At 42.2% G+C, this 17,936-nt stretch overlaps 1 protein-coding gene and 1 long non-coding RNA gene across 3 annotated transcripts; one reads left to right on the plus strand and one right to left on the minus strand.

Moving 5' to 3' along the window:
- Positions 1-1,191: 1,191 nt before the first annotated feature.
- On the minus strand, positions 1,192-9,850 carry LOC123479949 (uncharacterized). Its single transcript, XR_011650851.1, has 3 exons — positions 9,469-9,850; positions 6,274-6,414; positions 1,192-4,373 (listed from the first exon to the last, which is right to left on the minus strand). It is a non-coding gene; the product is annotated as an uncharacterized lncRNA (long non-coding RNA).
- Positions 9,851-10,287: 437 nt separating this feature from the next.
- On the plus strand, positions 10,288-15,746 carry RAP2B (RAP2B, member of RAS oncogene family). Of its 2 annotated transcripts, XM_053918033.2 has the most exons (3): positions 10,288-11,400; positions 12,674-12,773; positions 15,327-15,746. In XM_053918033.2, the coding sequence occupies exon 1, from the start codon at positions 10,611-10,613 to the stop codon at positions 11,160-11,162; it is 552 nt and encodes a 183-aa protein (XP_053774008.1). In that variant the 5' UTR covers positions 10,288-10,610; the 3' UTR covers positions 11,163-11,400; positions 12,674-12,773; positions 15,327-15,746. The 2 variants fall into 2 exon arrangements, with proteins under 2 accessions (XP_053774008.1, XP_053774009.1); XM_053918034.2 differs by lacking the exon at positions 12,674-12,773.
- Positions 15,747-17,936: the final 2,190 nt, after the last annotated feature.

Raw genomic sequence — 17,936 nt, forward strand, 5'->3', positions numbered from 1 at the left:
CGGGGTTCAGCGACATGTATTCCACACTAGTGAAAAGCAAAGGACAAGGACATTTTTTAAAACTGTGCTAATCTAAGAAAAAGAAGTTCTGAAAAGGGTAAACATGTGAAGATGATCACAAATAAGTAATATTTGTTAATTAATTTTTCTATCCCCTTATGTTGCAGGAGTTGCATGGGGCAGTTTCATATACACTATCTTACTATCCTCATAAAAACTATTTATATCCCCAGTTTATGTTGGGTTAGCAAAAAAAGTCTGTTTAGCTTTATCTATAAAACAAAAGACACCTTTTTTATTTTCACCAATAACTTTATTGATTTTGGATATTTTTTAGTATGCCAGCTATCTCCTGCATGGTAAAATGGTGATTGTTCTCAATTAATATCTCGATTTGATTGCTACCAACTTCAACTGGTCTACCCAACCATGGAGCATTTCCAGCAAGAAATATCCAGCATGAAACTTTGCAAACCACTTTTGACATGTTAGATCAGTCACAGCACCTTCTCGATACACTGCACAGATCTCTTTTAGCATTTCAGTTGCGTTTTTACCTTTCTTGAAATAATAAAGCATAATATGCTGCAAATGTTGCATATTTTCTTCCATTTTCAATATTACAATAACTACACAAATATTCACCGATTTTGATGTTTTTTTAAATGCACGCTGATAAGACAGCTGTCACAATACAATCCAACAAAATTGTTTTGAATGAAGTTAAAGACAACTAAACACTACTAGAGCCATCATACAGAAAAAAACAAACATTTTGGCCAGCCCAATAGATGATGCCACTGAAGCTTAAAGAAGTTGTATTAGTTCTTTTGCTATATAACCAATGACTCAGAAATTCAGCAGCTTAAAATATGGAACATTATTATCTCACAGTTTCTTTTTTCTCATAAATAATGTACTTTTTAAAATATATATTTATTGATTATGCTATTACAGTTGTCCCATTTCCGCCCCTTCACTCAACTCCATCCTGCCCACCCCCTCCCTCCCACATTCTCCCCCTATAGTTCATATCCATGGGTCATACTTATAAGTTCTTTGGCTTCTACATTTCCTACACTATTCTTACCCTCCCCTGTCTATTTTCCACCTATCATTTATGCTATTTATTCTCTGTACCTTTCCCCCCTCTCCCCCCCTCCCACTCCCCTATTGATAACCCTCCATGTGAGCTGCATTTCTGTAGTTCTGTTCCTGTTCTAGTAGTTTGCATAGTTTGCTTTTGTTTTTGTTTTAGGTGTGGTTGTTAATAACTGTGAGTTTGCTGTCATTTTTACTGTTCATATTTTTTATCTTCTTTTTCTTAGATAAGTCCCTTTAACATTTCATATAATAAGGGCTTGGTGATGATGAACTCCTTTAACTTGACTTTATCTGAAAAGCACTTTATCTGCCCTTCCATTCTAAATGAAAGCTTTGCTGGATACAGTAATATTGGATGTAAGTCCTTGCCTTTCATGACTTGGAATACTTCTTGCCAGCCCCTTCTTGCCTATAAGGTCTCTTTTGAGAAATCAGCTGACAGTCTTATGGGAACTCCTTTGTAGGTAACTGTGTCCTTTTCTCTTGCTGCTTCTAAGATTCTAAGAGTCAGGACTCTGGGGGCAGCTTAGCTGGCAAAGGGTTTCTAGGAGGTTGAAGCCAAGCTGGTGGCTGCAGAAGCAGTCATCTGACTACTGGAGGAGTAACTTCCAAGTTCACCTACTTGGTTATGGGCAGGCCTCGGTTACTCACAGACTTTGGAGTAAGGATCTCAGTTCCCAGTAACACAATTGCCACAATATTGCCTGGGTGTCCTGAAGCTATGGCAGCTGGCTTCTTCTAGAGCGAGAAACTCAAGAGAGACAAAGCCCACGAAGGAAGCTGCAGTCCTTTATGACAATCTTGGAAATGACCTACCATCACCTCTGTCATGGGCCATTGGTTATACAGACCAACCCTGATGTGCTGAGAGAGGAGACTCTTCAAGTGAATGAATGCCAGGAGCAGGGAATGGTGGGAGCCATCCTGAAGACCAGCTACCTCAGAAATTAAATAAGTTGTCCAGTTTTATAGGTAGAAAATTTCTGAGCCAATATTTGAAAGTAATTCTGTCAGACTAGAAATCTAGCATTTTTCTGCTTCAAAAGAGTGGTTGGACATCAGGAGTAAAACAAAGATTATTAAAAAGGTCTTTTTTTGTAGACTCTTGTGCAAACCAAAACTTTATATCATATATACAACCAAACTTAAAAAAAAGTAAGGCTTTTTAAGTGTGATTTTTAATTAAAAAAAGAAGAGGTTATACTTCTCTCTCACCTGTGTTTACTGAACAAGTGTGAAAAAATTATGTGCAAATTCAATTGCCAGAAAGATGTTGAGTTTCTTAAGAGTAGATCAGTGCTCGGGGTAGACACTATAGGCTGGCTTACCTAACATCATTCTCCATTTATGTATCTTTTGTCTCCATCCACTATAAAAGGTAGAAAAGTTAAACATGAATTTTCCCAACCTCCCTTGTTAGAAAAGTATTCAATGCTGGACCTACCAAGGCAATTTAACTGCAAGAGGCCTGGTGCTTCTGACAGAAAAGGTCTTCCTCGCGTATCCTTAGCCCCACCCAGCAGGCCTCCCTTTTTTCTGCCACAAAAGCAAATTTGATTTCTAAGACTGCCTTTCTCTTCACTGAACTGTTAAACCAAGGCCAGGAGGACTCCAATTCCAGACTTCATAAGTGAGAAATAAACCTGTATTTGTTTAGACCCACTCTCCTTACCTAGGTGTCCAGTTAAGTATAACCTTAAGTATTCCTAATTCCTCCAATGTGAGGTAACTTGAAAAGACATCAAAAATAAAGTCAGCAAATTCTGGGGGAAGGCGAGGATGTTAGAAAAGTGACTTAAGAAAACTTACTTCAAAACAACTTCCCATGTAATCTAAATTTCTACATTATATCACCTTAGGGGATAAGACAGGGTAACAAAACCACAATCATGTATCTTACTATTATTTGTCTTAGTCTCTCTAACAACAGTGTCCAGACCTCCTTTGACTCCTTGAAAATAGTGCTGGCATGCCTGGGGTTAGCTCCCCTGCCCCTGACCTGACCAGCCTGTGAAGGCCCTGTGGGGTGCATCACTCATTTTCTTCGTTCCTGCATGAGCCCATCTGAGGTCTTTGCTGTGGCTGCCTACGTTCAATGGGATGGTTCTTCGGCTGGTATCTGCTGAAAGGGATGAGTGCTGCTGTGGAGGTCTACCCCAAGATCCTCTGTGGCTGCTGCAGGCCCTGGCATGGAATGGTGCAGAAGCTGTGGGCCCAAATGCTGCTGACACCTTACCAACTCAATGGCCCAGGGACTCTATTGGCATCTCTTTCCCCTAAGGAGTCTCACTGGGGCGGTCCCAAGGGATAGACGTCTACCTGACCTAAGAGGTAGACACTACATTGAACAGCCCTCTCCCTTTCTCTCTGATGATTTCTGCTGTCCTTGAATCACTTTATGAACCTCAATCATCTCTTCTCTTACCCCTCAATTGTTCCCTTCGTCCTTTAAAGAATAATAGTGTATTTGGTGGTCTGATTTTCCTTCCCTGAACCTTCCTTCCCTGGCTTGCCTACATCTTCAAATAAAAGACTCTTAGGCTCAAGCTATAATTCTTGATACATAAAAGTCATATAAAGCTAACCTAATTTAACTTGTAGCTTTATATACTAACAGAAGTTTATCTGAATTAAACAGAGGAAGAATAGAGTGATGGTTTAATATTTGGGAAATGATATGGCATGGTCCTATAGTATCCTAGAGTATTACCTGTTGCTTACATTGTCTACATAATGTGTGGAAAATTAGACAGTTTCTCTGCCACTCCCAGCCTCCTCCTGCCATTTTTACTTACATTTAATAAAGGATTTTAGAACCATAGGCTTATCTCGGGATAACAAAACCATTCTGTTGTTACACAATTATTTTGCTCATCCAGAGGAAATACAGTGGTATATCCGTGAACATTACTTGTATCTCCCAGCCACGGAATATTAACTCCTGGGGTTATTCAAGATAGGAAATTCTACCGCATACACGATTTAATGAGAAAGTAAATTTATCAGGCATGTAATATTCAGAAATTTCCATCCATATGATAAAAATACAATTTTAAATATTGCTTATGCCTGAGATTCTATTCAAATCAAACACTGAAAATAGTTTAGAGAAAATTTCAGCCTGAAACCATGTCAGCAAAAGTATCTTTTTTTTTTCCGATAAGAATCTTCAGCCTTGAGAATAAGTTGTTTCCCAAACACTCTGGAAAGACTGAGGGGCAGATTTCTTCCAATCCTTCGGAAAAACGTGGAGCGAGAGAGTTGGAAGCCTGGGAGCAAAGTGACAAAGAAAGCACAAATGTGTTAATGACGCTGAAATCACTGGCATAGCTTTGAATGGTGCTGACACATCAAAGGCCACTGTTTGCCACAAAGAGGGTCATTTCTGGACAGGGACAAAACCACGTGGGAGAATGCAGCTGAAGCCTTTGATTCTCCAGTTAATTATGCGGACCAGCGGCTACGTTCTGCTGCCGCCGAGGTCATGAACCTGAACGTGCCTCATCCCACCGTCAGGAGAAACTGGCAAACGACCCCAGCCGGCTATGATCGCAGACTTCGTCAAGACAGCAACAACCTCAGCATAGGAGATACACATATTCCCATAAAAACCATGAAATAAGACAGGAGAATTCTTTAATAAATGAGAACTTAAGATATGTCTTATTTGACCTTGTATTTCCTGACCAGTAGGCTACAGGACACCTCATGCCTACACTGAGATGTAAGTTAAAATAGTCACAAGAAAACTAGAGCTGGTTTTCTATATTCTAAATAATTTTGTGATGAAAAGAAGGCCATTAACCAAAATGTTAAGTTTTTATTTTGGGGTAATTTGTTATATGTATTTTATTCTTTCTGGTTTAAAAAAAAACCATTCCAAATGTATTACAGTATATACTACTTATCTAATGAAAAGTATATGCTTATTTTTCTTATAGTGACAGAAGAAACACCCTATACAACTGCAAACTTTTCTAGACAAACGTTCAACTCCTCAGAATGACTCAGTTTCTGAGTTCAGGTAGTCAAGCTTTTACTGTAATTTAGCACGCAATAGAAAGAGCCCTTCAAGATACTACACAGGTAAGGTAGTTTTATTGAGTTCACTTAATTTCCCACTAGTAATGGAATTTTTAATCACATAAGTCACAGGGGTGTGTGTGTGTGTGTGTGTGTTTTCACTTAAAAGTATGGGCATATGAGAGATGTGGAGTGAATTTTATAATTAGTAATTTGCAAATGCTGAGAAAAAGCCTTTAGAACTTTTAACACAATCTGACCTGATAGAAATTAGCAATATTTTTCTTCATAAGAAAAAAAGAAAAGCTGAATTGGCATCTTCACAAACTCACGCTACCCCAATTTAGCCACTTAGCAACTTCATGCTGTGTGCTTGCTGCACAGTCTCTGCTGGAAACAGTTTCATTTCTACCTGATTCCCAAACCCACACCTGGCCTTCTTTCTCTGAGCAGGTGCCTTGCCATGTTTATTTACAGAGAGAAACTTATTTGCAGCCTGCACTCTCCACTTTTCACCTTCTCAGCTCCAGCTTTCAGGTCTCTTGGCTCTTCTTTCCTGTTCAAGAGGATGGATGGTTTCTCAGCCTTCCCACCAGAGTTCTCAGACGACTCCTCTGCCGTCACTCTCCTCAGACACTTCTATTCAGCGGGCATCCTATTGTTTGGATTTCCAACTCTCCATATTTACTGAGGCTGTCTTTTCCATTGAAAAGCAAGCCAAAAGGTACCAATAAAATGAAACCTTAAAAATGCTAGAAGGAAATACTAGTCATATAAAATATCTTGTAGTGAGACGTCTTTTAATTGGGTGTGAAATCCACACACACATACACACAAACAAAAAAACAAGGAAAAGATCAATACGTTCAAAATAGGAATATTTTTCAATATCCTAATGAAAGAAAGCATAAACAAATTAAAGGCTAATAACAAGCTGATGCAATTATTTGCACCATAAAAAACTCATTACTTTGCATCAATGAAGAGGACAGGTAGTACTTATTTTCCTGAGGACTCTAAAGATTGGTGCTCTAAAAAAGGAGTTAATTACGCTGAAGGCCAAACCCAGCATCAGAGAACCTCAGCAGTCCCACTGTGTGAGCAAAAGCCAGTAACCTTCAGTACCAAAGGTTAAGCAGTCCTTACCTGGTAGCTTTTACTGTCAGTTGTTTTCAGGAAATGTCATTTCATATTACCTGCGAATGTTAAATCTTCTTCAGGGTAATGGTTTAACCAACTGGACGCTTGGGTATCTTTCTCCAAGACAGCACTGATTTAGTGTTTCCACTGAAATAAGGGTAGACTCTGATTATCTTTATGACTCAGGGACACCGAAACATTATTATGTATTTTTCTACAGCTCCAGGAAATGTTATGTATCAGCGAAAACTGGTATGTATTCATATAGTCAATACATATTTATTGAGGGCCTCATATATTAGGCACTGCAGTATATGTTATGGGGCACAGAGGTGGCTCCAAAGATAAGCCCCATATATATGAGCCCTGCCCTCAAGGAATTCTCGTGATGCTGGGTAACAAGACACAGACATGGAAATAAGTATGGTAAAGGATGTGTAAGGCCCCTAAGTAAGGTAAATGAAGATTCCTAACAGATTTCCTAAGAGGAAGTGACCAACTTAAACAATTTCTGCATTAGCAACTTTATTACTTCATTTTGAATTCTAAAGCTTTCTGTGGGAGAACATCTGAATGTAATAAAAATAGCTATTGAGGAGTCCCTAAAAGAAAGTATTCAAACTGTGGTATCCTTCTGGTACTGAAGATGCCACCAAGGTTCAACAACCACCACCCACATAGCTACCCAGAGTTCCAAGGATGGTCTCTTCTATATGGGGTTGTCAGGCCCAGAGTCTGGGTAATTGTCATGCATTTATGAGGTGCTGGAGTTTTAAAAGCATGTTTCCATCCATTATCTGTTATTATCCCCAAGGACAGGCTGGCACCAAGAAAAGGACAGCCAGGACACCAGGATTCTAATTCTGCCTAGCTCTGTCTGATGTAAATGAAGGGTTTGGTCACTAGATTCTCTCTCTCCAAGGTTCCTTGTATAGGTGGGTAGGGCCAATTTTATTATCACCATTTAATAGCTAGGGAAACTAAGGTCAGGAGACCTTAAGTGACTTGCCCACATTCTCAAGTAATAATTGTTATCCAATACTCGAGATTAGACACCAGACTTACAAGGACAAAGCATTTTCTACTGGATCATACTCAGAACCACACCTAATATTTGTGTGCAAGAAGACAAATGGAGGCCCAAATAGCATTACTCTAAGTGTTTAAGTTATAAATCAACATAAACTGTTAAAATATGATCCTCCTATTTTGACAAATGAACCTGGATGGCTAGGTATGAACTGTGAATTCTTAGTCTCCTTCAAGGGCCAGGCTGGGAGGTCACAGAGAAAAGACAGCTGACTCCACCTGACCCCTCCTCCTACCCTAAGGAGGGGCTCAAAGTGCCGGGAAGGACACGCACGTCGGCCAGGGGGTCCAAGCACTGTGCACACGCCAACAAAGATCCATTTCTGGACGCAGGGTGAGTTCAGGGGCCCAGGCCGGTCCTGACAGAGGGTTTGGTACTATTTTGGTAGGGGATTCCAGAATTATGACCACCAGGACTAGGGTCTGGAGGAGGGTTCAGGCTCTTTAACCTGCGGGAAGGGGCGCTGCCCAAGGAGAGCAGACTGTGGTGGTGGACAAAGGTCCCTTGTGCTTGGGTTTATGAGCCAGTCTGATTACATGACCTGAAGATTCAACCTAAAAGTACAATCTTGGAATTTTCTTTTGTAATAGTATGGACGATTGGTTACAAGCAGCCAAACACCTGTGACCCTAGCTTGGCCGTACACTAGCTGTGAAATCTCACGTTACTGAACATATCACGGTCTCGGTTTCCTCATCTTAAAACAGATATTATAATTACTGTGCGGATTAAATAAGAGAGCACGTGTAGAAAGGCGTGGCAGACATTAAATGCTGGTTAAAGGTTGTGAGGTTCTCTCCAGCTGTGTTAGGTGTATCTCTCAGAGAGGTTTATCTGGAGAATTATATAAGCATAATTATATCCAAGCACTCTGATCATCAAGGTTCAATCCCTCTCTCCACTAAACAGCAGGGCCAGGCGCGGGGGTGGGCACCATCGACCCCCATCCAAGGCGTAGGCCGCCGCCCACGTCCTGCGGGACGGGTGGCCAAGGACTTCAGACTGCAGACACTCACAGCGTGAGCCACAGCCAGGGATTCGGAGAAGGTTTACTCGCCAGTGTGGCTGTGAGTCACGGCGGGGCTCGGGAACTGAAACCAAGTGTTAGCACACAGCACACCGCCTGGCTCGTCCCTGCGATGCGGACGGTTAAACTAGTGGGAAGTGGTATCGCATAAAAGAAGGCAGCACGCAGAGCCAGGGTTGACGCAGCTCGGTTCTCCCCGCCTCCCCTTCACCTTGGAGCTCACGCTAACTTTGCTAAGACTTCTGACAGGTCTTAACATCTCTCCTCCGCCAGGCAGGAGGGCGACTCCGAGGCAAGTCGAGACATCTCCCTTTCACCTCCCGCGAGTGCCAGCCGAGCCAAGTCTAGCGACCGCCCGCCCAAAGCGAAGACGTTTTCTAAGGGCAAGCCTGGGCATTCCCCCACCCCTCCGGGTGGAAAGAATTCAACGTGGTCCCTTTTCCACATCGTGGCCGCCCTACCCCTTCTGCAAGCAAAAAGGGGGGGGGGGAACCACCTTGGAAACTTTGCTGTTGCTTGTAGACCAAGAACTGTAACCAGCCCTTTATGCTCCCTTTAAGGGACAGTCGTGACTGGGCACCGAGAAGTCAGACTCTGGAAAACACCAACAAAGGGCTATTTTTAGCTCTGAGCTCTCCGCCTAAATTCCTCTTATTTTTGCACTCTTAGCTTCAAAACGACTAGGTTGGGGAAGTGGGAGGAAGGGGGTGGGGAGCAGCAGAGAAAGAACAGCTGTGCCTCCGCCTCTTAACTCAATCTCTAAAAATAACCAATCACGAGCGGAGGCTACTTTTTAGCCAATGAAGCAGTCCAAACTGACAAAACCTTGGCGGTAGCCAATGGGAGAACAGTTGAGGGTGTGAGATTTGCACCCCGGGACCAATGGATCCCGAGTCTGGGAGAGGTAATTTGAGCTGGAGTGTGGGTGTGTAGTGCAAAAGCTTCCTGCTTCTAAGCCCGAAAACCTGCTCTACCCACTGAGCATGCCCTGACTAGTTGCGGGCGCCGGCGCCGTGACGGACTGGGTTATATTCTGGTCTCCGGGTTTTGGCCCTAGCCCGGTAAGGAGGTGGGTGGGACTCACCAAATCCTAGGCGAGAGAGCTTCAGTCACTAAAGCTTGCCCCTTCTGTCCTCGGGACAGTCCCTCAGGCACACTATTCTTTCTTTTCTTTGTCCGGGGGGGGATGGAGTGCGGGAAGAGTCGGCCACAGGAGGCCGAATAATGTTTTAAGAAGAATGGTTTAAAAAAAAAAGAACTGCACCGCGGGTGGGAGAAGATGCTCCACTCGCCGCTCCTGCATGCAAATGTCCTTTGGGTCTCCGTCCCCGAGACGCACCGCTCCAGGGCTCAGGGAGCGGAATCCAAGGACTTTTGAGTACAGGAGTCAGCAAGAGCAGAACCCGCTCTAGGCCGAGGTGCCCGCCGCGTCCACTTCTCGCAGAGCTGCCGCCGTAGGCACAAACCCGAGCCGTGAGCCAAGACGGCCGCCACCGTCCCACCAGAGCTTTCCTAGCCCCTCTTCCAACACCTCCACCAACGAGCACATTTCCCAGCCAGGTCCGAGACCCGCTCCTCTTCGGAATCCACTCGTCCAGACTCAAATCGCGAGCCCCACCCACAGTCCCGCCCCCGCCCGGCCCCCAGGAAAACCAGGAACAGCTAATCCAGCGGGCGCGGCTGGCGGCGCACTGGGCATGCTCGCCGGTGCGGGGAGGGCGGGGGTGCGCGCGGCGAGTAGGAAGCCCTAGCCCCGCGGAGGCTGCGGTAGAAAGCGCGATGGGCCGCGGCAGTGGGCACACGCTCTGCGGGAACTCATGCCACGCGCGTCCAGGCTCGGCGCGCAATTAGCAGCCACCCCCGCAGCCCGCCGCCACCAGGTCCCCGCCCTCCCGGGCCGCCGCTGCGAGGAGCTGCCGCCGTCGCCTCGCACAGGCTGCCGGCATTGTCCTCAGTCCGCCGCCGAGGCTGCCGCTGCTGCCGCCACCGTGGGCTGCTGCGGGGCCCCAGACCCGCGCCCCAGGGACGCGCCGCCGCCGCCGCCGCCCGGCGGGGCGCCCAGTTTCCGTTTGCTGATTTCTGCGCCCTGCACTCCCCAGCCACCCTCTCCTAGGTTTTTTCTGCGGAGCTGAGGAAGGGGAGAAGTCCAGCCGCCAAGCCTAGCCTCTCCCAGGCGCGCAGCCCCGACGGGGCCGCGGCAGGCGCAGCGAGAGCGCCGACGGAGCCATGAGAGAGTACAAAGTGGTGGTGCTGGGCTCGGGCGGCGTGGGCAAGTCCGCGCTCACCGTGCAGTTCGTGACCGGCTCCTTCATCGAGAAGTACGACCCCACCATCGAGGACTTCTACCGAAAGGAGATCGAGGTGGACTCGTCGCCGTCGGTGTTGGAGATCCTGGACACGGCGGGCACGGAGCAGTTCGCGTCCATGCGGGACCTGTACATCAAGAACGGCCAGGGCTTCATCCTCGTCTACAGCCTGGTCAACCAGCAGAGCTTCCAGGACATCAAACCAATGCGGGACCAGATCATCCGCGTGAAGCGGTACGAACGCGTGCCCATGATCCTAGTGGGTAACAAGGTGGACCTGGAGGGCGAGCGCGAGGTCTCGTACGGCGAGGGCAAGGCCCTGGCCGAGGAGTGGAGCTGCCCCTTTATGGAGACGTCGGCCAAAAACAAAGCCTCGGTGGACGAGCTTTTCGCCGAGATCGTGCGGCAGATGAACTACGCGGCGCAGCCCAACGGCGACGAGGGCTGCTGCTCCGCCTGCGTGATCCTCTGAGGCGCCCCCGGCCGCCGCGCGCCGGCCTGCGCTTTGCGCACAAAAGCCAAACGCACCCGACTCTCTAAATGTGATTTCTCTTCTTGCTTTGAGATTGGAGACGACTTTGCATTCGCTGGGATGTCCCAGGAGCCCGGCTGGCCTCTGCGGCCGACGTCCCCTGCGTCCTCCCCGCGTCCGAAGGGGTGTCCGGTCCTGACCATCTGAGACCCATTGGAAATGTGGCTCTTTGCAGCATGTACGTTTTTCATTGATTTTGGTTGACGCATATTTCCCCCTTTAAATAACCGTTAAGGGCGCTGTGTTGGCAGCTTGACACCAGCAAGCGAAAGTTTCAGCCTGGAAAAAATGGGGTGGGGGAGGAAGAGGACAGGGAGAAGGTGGAAGTAGGGTTTTTTTTGTTGTTGTTATTTTTTTGTTTTTGTTAACAACCGTTTTCCAGTTCCAAGTTTTAAATACGTGGAAGGAAGTCCGGGAGAACCAAATGAAGGAGCTGGAGGAGAGGAAGAAACTTTTGTTTTTTTCCTTGTTTTCCAGGAGTAGCTGGAAATTTATGTCGGGTTCCTTTTCTGCCAGCTTGGAAGGGCAACCCCGTGACTGATTACAATTCTGAGGATGTCTATGCAAAGTTGGATTCTTGTTACAGTGTATCCAATCTGAAGTATTGCACATCTGAACTGGGACTGTTAACACTGACGCCAATACAGTGTGGGGTGCCAGAAAGTGTCTGCTGATATTTGTGGGAAAAAAAAAAATCTATTTTGTTTACCTACTGTATCTAAGGGGAGTCTGGGAAGAACGGTAGTATTTTTTTTTATCAGCTGTGAAAAAAAATGTTACAGATCTGCACATTTTTGTGTGTACTGTTGTGTGTGTGTGTGTGTGTGTGTGTTTAAGTTTAGTTTTTTTGTTCTTACTGGTTGGCAGTAACAGATTTTGATGACTAGCTCTTTAAAATACAGTACAAAGACTTCACAAATGTGATTCAGGGCCCCCAGCACCCCTGTGTCTGCAGAGTGCCTTCAAAACTCAGCTGTTCCAGCCGGTGCCAACCTGTGAACCTCCCACCCGATCCCAGAATCTGTTATTCCCCAAACCACTTCCCAGTTTCCTCTCAGTAGTCTTTTCGAAGGAGCCAGGACAATAGGGCCTGTTGTTCGGCGAATTTCTTCTTTATTATTTCCAGCCTTTAAAATGTAATTTCCATGTCTTGCAATTTTTTTACTTTTATTTTTTTTTTTGCTTCATTTTGTTCAAATGTTCAGGTATTTAGCTCCCCTTTTATATTATTTTAAAATTTTTTTGGTTATCAGTTAATAGGGTGTTCCTCGGAAAGCAAAGAGCAAAATTTTACTGTTGTGATGTACCAAGAGAATTCTAACCAATTGTAATTTTTAATTCCAGACACGAGTTTAATCATTGTCTCTTCATTTTAAGACTTTTAATACAAATGTCATTTTTAAAGAAACAAACCAAAAACTATTGTTTGTGTTTCTGTGTTTTATATTCAGTGATTTAATACAGTATCATGGCTGGGGTGGAGAGGGGCAGGTGATGCATGAAGTCCCCAAGAGTTGTTGGTCAAATTATGAAGACAGATGTATCTCAGTGGTAAGTTGGGTGTCATCACTCCCAGCTTGTTAAAATATGGGAAAAATCATCAAGGTCTAGGAAGCCCTGGGGTATGGTCATACAATGTGACTGCAAAATAAGCAGGATACTGAATCTCTTCTGCTGAAATGGAGCAGTTAACCTCACAGTAGGTAAGGAAGGGAGAAACTAACTGCTAATACTGCCTTATATCTGGGGAAGTAACCATCTACTACCTACCAGGCACACAGCACTTTTAGTTTGATTTGTTTAAATTAGGTCACATATCAAGTCAAAAAGATGTTTGGGGAAGATGACTTCCATTCTGAAGTCATACCTAGTAGTGTTTTCTGCAGTCATTTGTATGGGTTGTGCACAGCATCTCAACTCACGAGGTTTTGATTTGGAAATAGATCATTAGATTTAAAAAGAAAAAATTAAGACCAAAAAAAAAAAAACAAACCCTGCACACATTAGAGATTGTGGACCATTTTGACCTCATGAAATTTTCCTTCTAACAGTAGGAGGCAGTGTGAGCTTTTTATTTTCTGTTTTACTTTTCTCAAGGGCCACTTTACTAATGTTACCTCTGTAGAATAAAAGGTTTATGGCTCTATATCAGCAGCAGGGGATATACCCTAAGTCTGAGTGTAGAGGAAGTCTTCTTACAGGTCTTTTGACAAAGGGATTTATTCTGTTGAGGAAGCCAAGAGAAATTACAGAGCACAAGTTTCTTTAAAGCAGTATTAACATGTCTTGCCTTAAAATGTGTCCTTTGCCCAGGAGACACCTCAGTCAGTATTCCAGGGTGGAGGAGGAATAAAGAACTTTGTCCGTGGTGGTCCTATGGCCTTCTTTCCCACTCTTGATCTCACTTAAGTTTAGTATGAAACTCAATTAAAAGGTACTATAGATATTCTAAATAAATTAAGGGAAGCTACTCAAATGTATGCCTTGGCAAAGATTCCCTTTTGCATTTGAGTAAATTTAGTTGTTTCAGTAGATCTAAAGTGTTGAAAATTCTGAAGACGTATCAAGTATTATGAAGGATTTTTTTTTAAATGGCATCTGTTGACTTTTTTTTTAATGGTTTTCTTTTTTGGAAGCTTTTCACCTAAAACGGTGCCAAATACCTTATGAAATGTATGTGCTCCTGATAGAATACTTGACAATGGAAGATTGGAAGTGAAATAAATTGCTGGTGCATTAATCATTTCTGCACAGGATTTAGTCACTTGTATGACTAAATTCTTAATAGGTCTAGGGTGGCAGGGCAAGAGACTTGAATATGCTTTTACTGAGTACTGTAAAATAAATGTTTTTTGGATTCTCGAAACCAGTTTTGTGTGTGTTCCTGGAGCAGGAAAATAGTAGTTCCTAGTTTGATAGTCTTTTCCATTATGTTTTTGACAAAACAGAGAGAAATGAGGGCATTGTCTTTAAAAATATGTCAGTTTATTTGGCTATTAAGAAACCTGTTGTAGTATTAGGGTGTGAAGAGATACAGCATTTATTTCCTTGAAAAAGTTAGGCTGACTTGAGTTAAAAGAAGAGAGGGGGGCATGAGGGTGGGATGGGAAGGAGTTTGCTGTGAGGCAGTCACCTGTCAAAACATACTGGGTGGGAAAGGAACCTTTATCTTGGGGAGCAAAAGTTAACTTAAACTTGATCCCTGCTGTTTTTTAACAGCTTTTCCTTTTGGTCCCCAACAGTCATCCAGGCTTATGGTATATTAAAGGACTATTTTTATACTCCATTTATAACAGCCTTATTGAAGATATCATCCTAAGTCTAACATTTTTGCATTTGGGAGTTTACGGTTGTTAGGTAAAACAATTTCCATGCTGTTAACTGTTGAAGTAGACTTCACTGAATCACATTTTAGCAAAAGATCTACCTGAGGTTAGAATTCCTTAAATGTATGAGGCTTTATGCTTCCTGATGAGTTAACCTTTCCTGTAGGTGGAAATCCTAAAATGCCTGCTCTGTGTGAGCTGTTAAGGTAGTTTTATAAATGTTTTCACCAGCATGTGATTGTACCTCTTTTGAATACCCAGTATTTCTTACAGGTGTGATGGGAAAGTGAGAGGACACCTATGTAGCAGTTGGTCTTGAGAAATATATGCAAAATGCATGCACCTTAACTGTCATAAAACAATATCCTTACTTTTAACAACAGCTGAAATATGAAGGAAACAAAGATTTAATTTGGACATCACCACTCTTAGTTAAAATGATACCAAACATTTGTCACAATGTCTACTTCATTGGAAAAAGCTTGCTAAGAGAACTTTTGTCCTTGTGGAAATGTGTCAAATTCTTAAATACTACTAATAGAATGTAGTATTCTTGATTTTATTTTACTCAGACTACTAGGAATAATTGAATGCTCGTTCTAGAAGGTATATTTGATCTAATAACAGTAGGATATTGATAGTTTGAGAAGGCTTTAGGGATCATCTACTCTAGAGGTTCTCAGAACGACCAGGTATCAAAATTGCCTGGAGGTAAAACAGGTATTAGTTTCTTATTCAGTGTGTGTGCATATGATCTTGTAATTTTCATTTCTAACAGGTTTCCCAGTGATGGTAATATTGCAGCGGCCACACGTTGAGAACCAATGATCTAGTCCAAATGCCAAATGAGTACTATACGGACCGCCCCCAGTTATTTAGGGACGTAGACCTAAGACCCATGCGGTACATTGGAGAGTGCTGCCTGCCACAGAGTCAGAATATCTTGATTGGAAATCTACAGCTGAAGAGGATATATACCGTTGACATTAAATCTGTTAAATTGTTGGATGTGAATAAAATGGGATGAACTTTGCAGGTAGAGTGATTATTTTTGCATTTTGGCAGTGAGTTTCAGCATTAATTCAGAATTGACCAAAATAAGAAAGTGATTAGAATAGGGCACGGCCTGCGTATTCAGAATCAACATTTTCTCCCCCCAGTATTTTTTAAAAAATATCTTTGATAAAAGGGAATACTTTTAAGTATTTGTCTTCTCTTCAAAAGGCAAGAATTTAAACTCTTCACACTTCCTACTAAATATTCCAAAAAAAAATTATTTCTGAGTACTTATATCTTCAGGTTGTGGTAAGCATATGTGTGTGTCTATATGTATATGTGTATGTATGTAATATATACATTCAATTTCTTAGACTTCCAAGAATTAGGCAATTGAGTATCATGTACTTGTACAGTTCTCTGTCCTGGGACAACACATAACAAAACTGCCGTGCGTCCTGTCTTTTTATTCATCTTAATCTTTTGAAACGGTGAGTGTTGATCTGTTTGTAAGTTAAATGGGACAGCTATTCCTATTTGATATTAAACGGAAGTCTTTGAGGAGGTGTTTTTTCTTAGATTAGCAGAGTAGAAAATATGTGCTTTTCTTTTGTTCAATTGACTGATCTTGCTATTTTTAAAATGAATTATCTGGCAAAACTGTGTGGGGCTAAGTTTATCAGAGGTTTGAAAATGTGTGGTTGGTTTATTTGTGGCAATTGCACAAATGCAGCAAAAACATTTTAAAGAGGAAAGAGAAAGATCATTGATGCACTGAGAATCCAGGTGCCCGAAAAGCGCCTGAGATTGTTTCTTCATTGTTAATATGGTTGCGGTGGAACTGAAACTCAATTGCTGAAATTCATCCATTTGTTATTCAATAAGCATTTATTGAGCAAATACTGTAGTTTAAAGACTAAGTTTACATGGGAGGAAAACAGGCAAAAGAGCAAGGACTTTGTGCTTTTACCACCATAGGCTGTGAGAATAGTATATGTCAATCAGTAGGAGTATATGGAAGAGCAGAGCTATACATGTCATCAGTTACAATACAATCTGTGGGTCTGTCTGGCAAGCAGTGAAGTAGATTTGTTGAAAATTGGGTTTTTCCTTTGAAAGATATGTGGATCTTACAAACAAAAATGGATCCCATGAGACTTAAGTAACTAATAGTTGTTTGGGTGCATGCAGAACTCTGATTTTGTCTATTATTTCCAAATTCTCATTGAGATTAGCTTGAATTGAACATTTAGAAATAGGAAATCAGTTTGCTTTCATATTTTCATGTGAAAGGCAAGAAGAGAAAATGGAGAAAAAGACATGAAATGATGTATTCACTGTCTCTTTTAAATGAGGAAACAGGAAAGAATGATTTTGGTGATATAAAGAAAGAAGGAGTTGCTGGTTTGGTCTTCTAGGGTTCTTCATGTAAAGAAGATTCAGGGCAGGGTACTTCTTTTGGGAAAGATAATCCTCTAAAAATGAGTGTGCCAAAGAATTAAGCTGATGTTTTAAGTTTGCTAAGCTTATAGTTATTTTATATAAAAGCTTGTTCTCATGCCTTTAGTGCTTATTGGATGGAAGAAGGCAACCAGCTCAGAGAAAGAAATGGTGGGCAACAAGCTGTAAGAAGTAACAATAATAGTAATTATTACAAAACCATATGAAAAGAAGGGAGTTATAGTTATTAACCTACTGCGGTTTGCAAAACAATTTCTAGTCACTTTTCTATAGACTCATGAATTTAACAACATACTTTTTAAACGTTGAAAGACAGAATTATGGAGGTGGTTCATGTGAAAGTACTTCATGTTTATTTTTTTAAAATCTGATTACTACAGAACCATTTATGAGATACAAATTTATTAATTATAGTTTTATAGCTTCAGTAAAGGTCTTAATATTTTATATCTGTAATCTGACCATTTATAAAATGTTTTCAAAATCTAGTTTTAGTCATAAACTCAGAATATTTTAACTTATTAAATGTATGTATTAATATTTTAAAATATTCTCTTTAAATGCTAACCTATTGAATCATACATCATTTAAGTAAAGAGCCTCTATGGAGATATAGCATAAGTCTTTAAGAATGTATATTTCAATAAAATATATTTTTAAATATATTTTAGATAGTTTTGAATTCAACATTGTAAGTAGGTAAGAGAATTACAAGTATATTGTGTTCGATTTCAGCATCATTTTTCGTTTAATAGAAAAAGTCTTGAGTTTGGAGTTCTTTACTTGAGTTTGCTTATCTTAGCTTTACTTCGTTATACTCTGTTAACTTTTCTTTCTGTGTACCACTTCATTCAGCTACATCTGATTTATGCAAATGTTTTCTCTGTCACAAATGTAATCCATATTAATCGATAAAAATTCCAAGAACTGC

This window comes from Desmodus rotundus, chromosome 2 (assembly GCF_022682495.2).
Source record: "Desmodus rotundus isolate HL8 chromosome 2, HLdesRot8A.1, whole genome shotgun sequence".
Classification (NCBI taxonomy): Eukaryota; Metazoa; Chordata; class Mammalia; order Chiroptera; family Phyllostomidae; genus Desmodus; species Desmodus rotundus.